Source organism: Trachymyrmex cornetzi, unplaced genomic scaffold, assembly GCF_001594075.2.
Source record: "Trachymyrmex cornetzi isolate Tcor2-1 unplaced genomic scaffold, Tcor1.1 scaffold335, whole genome shotgun sequence".
Taxonomy (NCBI): Eukaryota; Metazoa; Arthropoda; class Insecta; order Hymenoptera; family Formicidae; genus Trachymyrmex; species Trachymyrmex cornetzi.
Window position 1 is genome coordinate 211,282 of NW_017298058.1, and position 11,570 is coordinate 222,851.

The window sequence follows — 11,570 nt, forward strand, 5'->3', positions numbered from 1 at the left end:
TATATATATATATATATCTTTAGTTTAATAATTTTGACTTCAATAAATTATGAATTTTTAATTGAGCAAGTTAAAAGATGGGAAAAATTATCTCAAGCTTGAAAATTTTAATATAGATATTGTGTTTGTGTGCTATAAAAATCATAATAAAATCTACAATAAAATCACGCCTAAACAGTTTAACATGTTACGACGTGTGTCAAAGCGCTTCTCATTCACGTGGCCGCCCCATTCATATGCATTCGTACGTAGTAATGCTTGTACAAGACGCGGCCACCGCTTTCATAGATATCTCTAACGTACCACTTTGTCGACAGTTTTAATGCTTTCTAAACGCCGTGAGCATACGTTTTCATACACACGGAGATTTACTGTGCTTCGTGTATTCGTGTATGTATAGCGTTAATAAAAAGAATCAACTCTCTCACGCGCGATTTTCTTAATTACAAATTTTCTAACAAATTTTTTCTAACACTGCCTCAAAGTCTCAATTAAAAATTCAATTCTTGATTGTAAGAATAAAGGAACAGGTATGGTAAGTATATTAGCCGTTTTATATTTACCGCTACTTTGTTTTCTCATTTTTAATCGTACAAATATATCATCTTTTTTCAATTCCTTAATTTGTCTTTAAAAAAAAATGTACCGCTCTTCTAAATATTCGAGAGAAGCAGAGAATTACGGTTTTTTTTTGCATTTTGCTAGACTTCAGTTCCAGACGTGCAATTTATAATGTCGTTTAGCAAGATTCTTTACGAATAAATTTCAAACATGTTTGTAGAAACACGTCCCCACTTACTTTTTTCCCTTGTGATAATTAATAGCTCGTGCCATGAGTATAGTAAACATGGGTCGTATCGCTTTCCCGTGGCCATCGAAATAGTATGTGGTTATAGGTTGCAACTCTTCTAGCGAGGTGTTTTTTATAAGTTTCTGAAACAATAAGACATATATCTTACAATAAATATTAACGAAAGATGTTGTTGATTCGAATATCGGTAGAATAAAAATTAAAATCGATGACCGCGCAAATATCGGTATATCTGTATACATATATACAGGCTAAAGTACAGAGCATGTACAAATATCACGTCTTATATAATTTGTAAAAAAGTTTTAAAATTATTATTAAGCATAATAATTCACAAAAATATAGAAACGATATTTTATGAAATTTATATAATTCATACTCTCTAAATTCTTTGGAATGGAATTTCACTCTAAAAGCTAGTCTTGAAAAAGAGTGGCTCAATTTTCAATCTTTAAGAGTGAGATTCACCCTAAAAGTTTTAGAGAATAATATAACTTTTTTTTTTCCCTCCCCTTGACTTCGTCAGCCTTTGACTGCGTACGTTGAGGAATGAGACGTTTAAAGTTGTAATGTACAGACATAGATATACAATTCATTTTACAAGATATTGACTATGGATAATTTGCAATAATCGATTGTCATTGTTCGAATGGAACCCTTGTGATTCTAAGTCCACAAGATCTGCTAATCTTGTTCATCCAAGTGAACACAAGGACGGAGCGACCACTCTCTAGTTCGGATAATTGATTGAAATTTGATACTGTTTGTCACTGAAGATGGCCCGGAAGTAAGGCCGAAACGTATGAATAAAGATTAAAATGATAAACTAATTTGTATCAATATTACTGCACAAATTACGCAAGTTGTTGACTCTTAATTAGCCCAATATTTTAAATTATTGATAATATTAATGATAATTTATTTTATTATATCTTCATGTGTATAAACTGATTATTGTTATGACAATACGTCAAGTCAACTCTCTAAAATAACGTTTGCATTAATTACCTGGAAATTATGTTTTTGCTAGTTCCTCTCTTTATAGTCTAATACTATTAAATATTAATTTAGTTGTAATCGATCAAAGAAGGAAGGAGAAAAACTATGTTCTTTACAGCGTAATCCTTCTCTCTTCTCATCGATCGGTTACAACTAAAAAAAACTATTCAGGTGGAGTGCGTAATCAGAAGAGAAATTTGCTACTCTCGTCCTTTCGACAGTATCGGAACTCGTTCTGTGATCGCGGATTAAATATTCGTCAGACAACTGTCTCCGATGCAATAACGAAAGAGGACAACGTCGAAAGAGACAGAACTGCTTTAGATTCCACATGCGATTCCGGTTGAAAGTTCCTTCTGGAATTTGGCCAAAGTTTAAAAGAATGTATGCGTCCGTTACGTCTCTCGATGAGCTTGCATTAGATTCGTTCTTCGCGCGGCTCACGCGACCGGAAGTCGATCGATACTGTCGAACCCCGCTACCGAAAATATCGCTACTGTGCTCGCGATACTAAATCGCGTCGATTTCTCTAACTTTCCTCGAATCAAGTGACGAACCAACGTTGAAGTTACGACGGTTCGTTGAAAACAATTTCTTTTGTTTCGCCAACATCTGCTAATGCCGATAATTTATCATATCATTCCTTGTTGAAATACCGACAATTTTGATAATTAAGAATTCGTTAATGATTTTTCGAACAGTTTAAGATCACGAGATCCTGCAGTTATATTGTGATAATTGTACAACTAGCTAGAATAATATCGTTTTTATAGATTGGGCAAATTTCACACTATTTTCTGTGTACGCGAACGTTGATCGTGAGTAAAAGTTCTTCTCTCGACCATATGCAGACCGTGAAGTCGAGCTACTTTCGCTGACGGGCCGAGGCACCTTAAGCAGAGGCGCCGCCGCGTGAAAATTGCATGGCTCTTCATCAATATTTATAAACGCGTTTCTTGACGATTGTTCTTGTCACTAAAGCAATAAAAATGCTCGAGCTGCGTCAATTTAAGCGTCATTTACTGATTGAGATAGAAACAGCAAGATGTATATACACTGTTACACACAGAACTTTAAAATTTATTTCAAAAATACAAAGAATTGAATTTGATAGAATTTGAAATTTAAATAAAATTTTATAACTGAATCACAACAAAAATAAATATTAAATGGCAAAAGAAAAAAAACTCAAAATTCAAAGGTGAAGTCTCACACATTATCTTTTATTTACATTTGAAAAAATATAATATTTATTTTTAAAGGAACAATCTTACTTCTAAATATTAGTGTACGGTTAGATAAATTATTGTGAGAAGCAATATTTTGTATATCAATTTCAAAAAAATTGGTGAAACAGTAATATACAAAATTAAAAATTAAACATATATGTATATATATATGTGTATATACCTATATTTAATTTGAATCAATTAACAAGGGAAAGGATCCAAGTATTTTCCTCAAATTTCGGTGAGTTTTTAATATATTGTTTTGTAGGCAAAAGTAAGAGACACGTATTTTTTTTATATATATCCTATCGCACTTGTAAAACACCCGTTAGAAAAAAATCGATCTATTCTTTCGAAGCGAATATCATCGAAAGTACAAAGGATAGAAAAAATGAAATAAAAATTGAATAATTTCAAAAGTATTTTATAATAATAATTAAAAAATTTAAAATTTTTTAAATTATAATTATTAAGCATATTTCTCAAATTATTCAACTTTATTTCAAACACTTTTTTTCTATCTTTTGTGGTTTCGACGATATACAAAAAAAAAATCGATTTCTTTCTAAGGAATGCATTCCTTAAAAGTACGATAGAATACAAATAAAAAAAATATATATATCCCTTATTTTCATTTACAAAACAACATATCGGAGGAGGATATTTGGATCCTTTCCTTACAAGATGTAAGAATATTGTTTTGGAATAATTCTAAAAGAGACAGATTATTAGAAATAGGAAAACGATAACGTGTATATCTTTTACTCTGATTTGATAGAAATATCAAGTCTATCATGCGAAATAAAAGCAAATTGATTACGCAGTCTACTCTAATTACTCCTTTTTGATACATGCTTTTTTTTGCCGCATCACTGGGCTCGTCTTAGGTTGGCTAGCACAATTTCACAATAATCTAGCGTACGTAATATCGATGAAGTCAATTACATAAATAGCTGTTAAGGCAGTATGCTGTTACTTCCCGAAAGTTTCTCGAGGCTATCCATGTGAATGACAATTGCCTCCTCATGGGAATGAGGATTAATAGCCTTCGGCTTCTTTTATGTAACTAATTCGTTTATTGCTTCATGACTAACAATGTTGTTCATCGATTTCACGTAGCTATTACAGTTGCTAATATATTAATAAGAATTTGAGAAAATTTTGATCCTTTACGGAAAATCTTCAAGTTTTAAAATAATTCAACTAACTTTTCAAGATATATTGACAAATACTACAGATAATGTGGCTGAGAAATCAAGAAACTTAATCCTATTTTATTTATTACAAGTTTTTACGTTTCTAAAGAGAAAGAAAGAAGCTGGAAGCGTAAATCTTACATTCTAATAAAATCGAAGTATAAAGTCTTACCGATCGTATATCGAAAAATATATCCTTAAGGTCGTCTTCTATAAGTGTATAAGGATCGATTTGGTAATCAGGTAAAGATCCAGGCATTTGCGTTTGCATAGTGCTCGTTGCCCTCACGAGACCTATCCTGCTGTCCCGGGAGTTCGTTTTGTTCTGTAAATGGAAGAAAAAAAGAAAGTTCTGTATTACGTCAAATATTGACCATAAACTTATATCTATTATGACATCAGAATTAACTGCGCAATCAGAACAAATATTTACTTTGTTTTAAGTTTTAAACGTGACCACCATCGAATATTTTAGCGCCTTGTATCGTATGAATCCTTTTAGTCATTATATATATATATATATATATATAATAATAAAAATATATGTGTGTGTGTGTGTGTTTATATTAATATTATATATTTAAGATCTTTATCTAATAAAAACCGACGAGGGACGGCAAAAAATATTAAATTCCTAGAAAAATTAAAAGTATTAAATTGCTGATGCCAGTATTTATGATGTGAGCCAGTCACTAACTTTTTACAAGAATTTGTTCCAAATCGTCCTTAAAAATGTCATATTAAATAAATCGACTGAGAAGATAACATGATAAATGTGACAGTAATAAATGTCATGTTTCACATAGTAATTATTTAATGCGCAATATATACCATGTTAATGGCGAGTAGAGATATTTCTCTCGGATACATGTCCGACGCAACGCATGATTTACTACTGTCGCCGGTCTGACCCTATTCGAGCAACTACTACTCTTGCAACACGTCCGCCACAAGTTCTTAAATGCTCGCGGAAAAGAACGCGTTAATTAAGATTTTCTTACGTATTTCACGAGAAGCTGATAATGAATATTATTCATTCACATTCCAAGCTCTCGCTGTCTGATGAGTTTTATAAGATGATAAACACATCTCAAAGAAAACACTGCTAATCAATCTTGGCAAAAGAAATCTGTTGTCAATTATAAAAGGACATAGTTGTCAATTAGCACCTGATGCTGATGAAATTTTGAATGTGTGAAGATAAATATTTTCTTTATTTTCTCTATTTTTATATATACTCTAAGGACTATTTTCGAAATTTTTCAAAACGAGTAGACTTATTTACACATTATTCGCATAGTCGCGAAATCTAATACGCAATTTGAACGCGATCCAATTTGCATAAGGAATTATTGACCGAACTTTTTTTTGCATATAACTGTTTTCGTAGCGGTGGAACGCAGGTGCTTACCAACACTTCGCTGTTTTCCAGCGACTCGTTCGAGGGAACGACTGCATTCTTTCGCTCTGTACACAACGATGTCCCCTTTCATCATCGAATCTCGCGATCAATGCTCCACGATTTCTTAGTATTCAGCGTGTCGACGTGACTATAAATAGTCATCCTATACCGAAAATCTTTATGTAACTGCGACATTTCAAATTTAATTTAATTTATTACAAAAACTTGTCTTTTCAGTATGGTAATACGATCACATTCGATCGCATTTATGGATGTGCATGCAAAATAAATATTATGAACATTAATAATGCTCAGTGAAAGATTCTGCCGCAAAAATATAATGTACTTTATTTTGTCATATATTTAATAGATATACATAAATTTATACTAAATATATTTATATTAAATATTATACATAGATATAGAAAAATAGGCTCGTGTAAAAATAGGCTACGCACTAAATTAAAATATCAAACGCTTTTTATAAATGAGTAATAGAGTAGTTAATTAATAAAATTCATCTTTAATTACGTACGTATATTATACATAGATTTAAACTTTTGGCATACCAGAATTAATCTGAAATTTGAATTTCAAATTAACATATAATTTTGTCATATTCGAAGATAATGATAAAACTACATAATAAAAAATGTAGTTTTGCGGATAGAATATTTGTGGTCTTACGCATAGACAAATCTCGCGCCGTGTAACATTTAATTTGTCGGCAAACTAATCGAGGCCGTTACAGGCAAATAATAACACTCACTAACCGTGCAGAAATATGCAATGTGCATGTATGCCGTAATAAACTGATTGCCGGTGACCGGCAACATCATGAATTTGGCCTACAAAAACCTGAAAATAATTAGTTGAACTACGTTACACTTGATTTTCTGCGTTAGCGGCGTATTGCAATAACATTCGTAAATACTTCTTTTTTATTGCAGCCTTTCAATCCCGCAAAAACAATGTCAGCGTGTCGTTAACCCGTTTGCGTGCACAATTGTGGTAATTTATTTGACCCTGGAAAGCAATTTTTTTATGGCACTTGCACTTAGAATGCTGCCTATAATATCTTTCTCTTTCTCTCTTATTTTTATTTTGTTGTATTCTTTATTGTTTTTTAATTTTTATCATTTTTGTTATATTTTTTAATTTTTATCACATTTGTTGTATTCTGCTATTCTTTGTTCATTTTTCTTTATGTTTGTTCTTAGAAAACGTGTTCCAGGACATTATTTGCTTCAATTAGTTTACAATTAGTCTTATCTTGTATTTCTTATTTAATTTTCCATGTATCTTATTATTTTTGTTTGTTATTATTTCTATGTTATTTTATTATTTTTGTTTAAAATTTTTTTAAATATGTTCGTATCCTGTATATATCTCTACACCTGAATTCTCTATTGACACTCACCTTTTGTTTGTTATAACTGTAATTATTTCAGCATTTGAAAGGGAAGTTAGAGCACTCAATAAATAACACTGAGATTTATCTAAACTATCTATATCTCTTTCTCTTGTCCGTTAACATTATTACATGTATTGTTAGGTATCAATGAGTAATAGCAATTTCCAATCCCTTGAGTTAAGTAACATTTTGTTATTTTTAATTTTAGGTATAAAAATATAAATCAATCCATTTCTATGGTTAATTTTAAAGTGTACATCGTCCATATACATATGCATATAACGTATGCATTAGTAAATAATAAATACTAAATTTTTAAGTCACATTTAATACAGTTTCTTGAGTTAAATTATTTAACGCCATTGTTTTATTTAAATTAACTCTTACCGTACTAATATGGGTAACTAGTGATCGAGCGATTTCTGTTCGTGCAAGTTTCTTTGAGTCTTTCGGTAATTATAAATTATACTACATTTTATTATTTTCCAAAATAAAGAGTCAATATTTATTCTAAAAAGTTGAAAGTATGTTGGTGAAAATTTTTAGAGATTTTTTAAATTATTTTGAAAAGGCGAAAAAACGAAGAGATTTGAAGTGATCCTTGATGGTATGGATAAGGCACCAAATTGTACGATAAGGATTAACAATATATTGGATAGCAGTAGTGGCGACTTATAAAAATACTTAAAATTAACTCAAATTGGGTATAATAATTTATTGACATTATGAATTTAATGATGTAAAAAATATAAATACATTGCGATTATAAACGATTAATATTCAATATCAGTAATTAGACTGGAAATTTAATCCTTTCGTTTATGCCGAGACGATTTTTAGATGACATATGATATTAAGTTAAACAAGTCCCAGACTCACACTCTTTCCAGTAATGTTGCCGTATTATAAAATATACACAGAAAGATACGCATAAAATCTACTCGTAATTTTACATAATTTATTTATATATATATATATATATAAATTTTAATAACATAAATATATCGATGTTATATAACGAAGATTTAATATTTCAAGACAATCCCTTGACCTGGATGTCATATCGATGTCTCACCTTTTATTTAAAACGTTATAGCCGCCACTATGTTCGTCAGGAGGATATGCAACATTGAGCAATATTCGTATTTAATGTGTGTCCATGCGTGTCTGACGCATGGATTTCCATGTGCCCGTGCACGTTGTATATATCTCCCGCTCATTACATTCCTGAATAACTGGCCGTAGTGGCAATAAGCAAGTTCACTACATCTGACTTTTACTGGTCTCTCGTGAGTGTACTCGACTCAAGGCTAACGCCGAAGGAAATCACGAATTTGCAAGAAAAAAAACACGTGTGCAACCAGCGTGAATGCGCTAAATGTTCCTTTAGCCTAGAACTACTTTAACTGGTCATTACAATTGTTGGTTCACGCACGGCGTGTTTTCTATTTACGCAGTTACGCTAATAATGCCTAATAAACACGACATTTCATTGCGAAAATTGTTCATGGACCAAATACAATGTAAGTGAAGCAAACACTCATTATTCATTATATGATTTTCAACGCATATTTTCGGAATATAATCTTCACGTATAAGCGTACACCAACAAAAAACGATAACCGGGGAAATTGGGGTAACGGTATGACGATGCTGGATGTGAAAGCGGTCCATCGTCTATAGGCGTTACCGCGATGTCGTCATCAATAGCAGGGGTGTTCATTCATGAGCGTGTGATCCACAACAGTATTTTAATTATCGTACGACCGATAATACCTTCAGCACATGCAACATTTGACTTGCCATGTACGCCATGTAGAATCGCATTGACTTTGCATTAACATGTCGATGAAGATGCATGTCTGTAGCCCCGTCGATGGCTGGATCACTATTAGGCGATTATGAAAGCTGTCTGTCACGTGAAATCACGTAACAGTTAGCATAACTCCAAAATGGAGAGTGTCACTAGGCCATAACTAGCATACCGAGACGCTCCTAAATCCTACTTCTATGCTCTCACCGGTAAATCATAAGCGTGACGAAGATCCGTTTACGTCCGTCGTTGACGGTCCATAAAAAGATATAGCTTGTCCGAGAAAACCACACCACAATAATGTTCCTTTTATAGATTTTTTCACCTATATATTTATCACGACAGGGCTCCCCTTGAAATTAAAAATGTCGAAGCTTCTTATTCTCGAATAATTCACGAAGAAACTTTTAGCACATTACAGGAAAAAGGAATTGCAAATATACCAATCATCATTCAATAGTCATTAAATTTGAAATAACAATATGACAATAATCCTAAAATTAATTTAAACGGAATATTTTATTATATTAACGGATTTTAATGGAGAATATTAAAAAAGATATAAATTATTTAATTAATTTAATATAAAAAATCAATAAAATAAAATGTGGAGAGAACACTGAAAGAAAAAAATGGTTGAAATAACCATAATTTAACTATAATTTATAGTCATTTTTTGGGACAACCATAAATTTATAATTGATTTGACCATATGAATTATAGTAACCTGAACACTGAGTTATGATTATAACGACCATAATATGTATTCATTCAACTAATTGCATGGTTATCTTACACATAAATCATATTTGTATAGAGTAAATTATACCATAAAATGTGACTATTCATATAAGGTTATTGTTACTATAACATTAGCAATAATAATTATAAAAATAATGCTCTTAACCATAATTATTTTACCATGCAATTATAGTCACAAAATACGATATACTTTTCTCTCAGTTAAGTGTAACATATCTCCTTCGACATCAATTAAAAAGTGATTTCCGTATTGATAATCAGATTATCAGATATAGTTTCAGCATATCTACTTTCTAGAATATCATCGATATCTCATCGAATTTTAATTCAAGCGTTATTTTATTCAATTAAGTTATAAATAATTAATTTAAGAGATAAAAATATTTTGTTGCAATTATCGAAATATGGAAGAGAAGAGGCCTAACGGATCACATTACAACGATGATCTAAAGAGGTAAGAAACCTATATTACGAAATCGCATGCCTCCTCTGAGCGCGCCTCTGTCGCAACGCTTCGAGTCGCACCTGCAATTAACGGCTGAACGGAGCTAACTTGCGCATAACGAAGAAAAAGTAGCGTCAAATGATAGATCTTTTGCAAAACTTTGTTAACCGACGTTTCATCTTATTACGGCTACCAGAATTCCATTGAGCTATTCGATTCGGTCGCCTAAACAAGCGACAGTAATATCCCAGTAAATAAAAATCGATTAAAATGAATTCAAAAAGATTTATTTCAACGTTCACGAGTGCGTACTTCTGAAAAATCCATTTGATGAATCCATTTTAATGCCTAACGCCTTTTTATTCATTTATCAAAATTGCATGAAGCACATTTTCTATGTCTCTAAAATAAGATCAGTTTTTAACGTGGATCGTGAATATTGTCCAATTCAAAATTCTGGATAAGGGAAATGCAGTTTTTTAATCACTGAAAAAAATTATTGAATTTTAATAAATCATTTATTTGAATAGTGCCATCTACACAATAAAAAATCGTGCGTCCATATGTAGAACTTTTCTTGTGTTACCACATTTTGATTATTACTTCAATGTAAAATAATCATACAACTAATACGTTATTATCTTTGTAACATTTTGATATGTTAGATTCATGTCACCTTTCTAACTTAACAATTGCGTATGTCAATTAAAAATGGAATATTATTTTGAGTATTTTTAACACAATTGTTTCAATTAATCTATATATCTCAAAGTTAATTTAACATATCTAAAAATTTTTTCATTCACATTATATATACGAACAAAAATGTTTTATTAACATTTTCTTACGAATTACTGCAACTACTCTTCTATGTACTCTACTTATTTTATATGTTAGATATTAAATCATCCTTAAAGTCAAAATAACAAATATAAATGTAAAGTATTGTGTCAATTATTTAACATTACTAGTTCGTTAATAAATAACACAAGACGAATGAGTTACTTTAACTTAAAATTTAGAGTGGATCTCCTGAGACATGTAAAAAATGTTAAAATTAACATTTTCTTTTTTACTGTGTAAATATTCCTATACAAAGATATATTTATTTGATATAAAAACATTAATCTGATTTAACGATCTTTTTTTTTTATTAAATAAATATTTATTTATTGTAAGTAAATATTTAGTTAGCACTAGTCAAATGAATATTTATTGAAGTATAGGGTATTTTCTTCTCAGTGCAATTAAATCCAATTAAATATAAATATCTTTTTCCCCATTTAAAACGCATCCGGATGGATTAAAAATTTCAATCCATTTTAATCCATTCTCGTTTATTACACTGAAAAAAAATGTAGTCAATTTTAATAAATATTTAGTTGAAAACTGCCAACTAAATATTTATTAAATATAAAGATATATTTATTTGATACAAGAAATGTTAATTTGATTTAACAATCATTCTTTTTACTGAACAAGTATTTATTTACTGTAAG

At 30.7% G+C, this 11,570-nt stretch overlaps 1 protein-coding gene across 1 annotated transcript in view; it reads right to left on the minus strand.

Annotated features, from left to right (window-relative positions):
• Window positions 1-11,570, minus strand: part of qless (decaprenyl diphosphate synthase subunit 1 qless) — a 57,428-nt gene that overhangs the window by 9,639 nt on the left and 36,219 nt on the right. Inside the window, exons 2-3 of the mRNA XM_018510417.1 lie at window positions 4,408-4,560; window positions 800-933 (exon numbers count right to left, since the gene is read on the minus strand). Coding sequence (XP_018365919.1) covers window positions 800-933; window positions 4,408-4,560 — 287 coding nt within the window. The remainder of the gene's footprint in view (window positions 1-799; window positions 934-4,407; window positions 4,561-11,570) is intronic.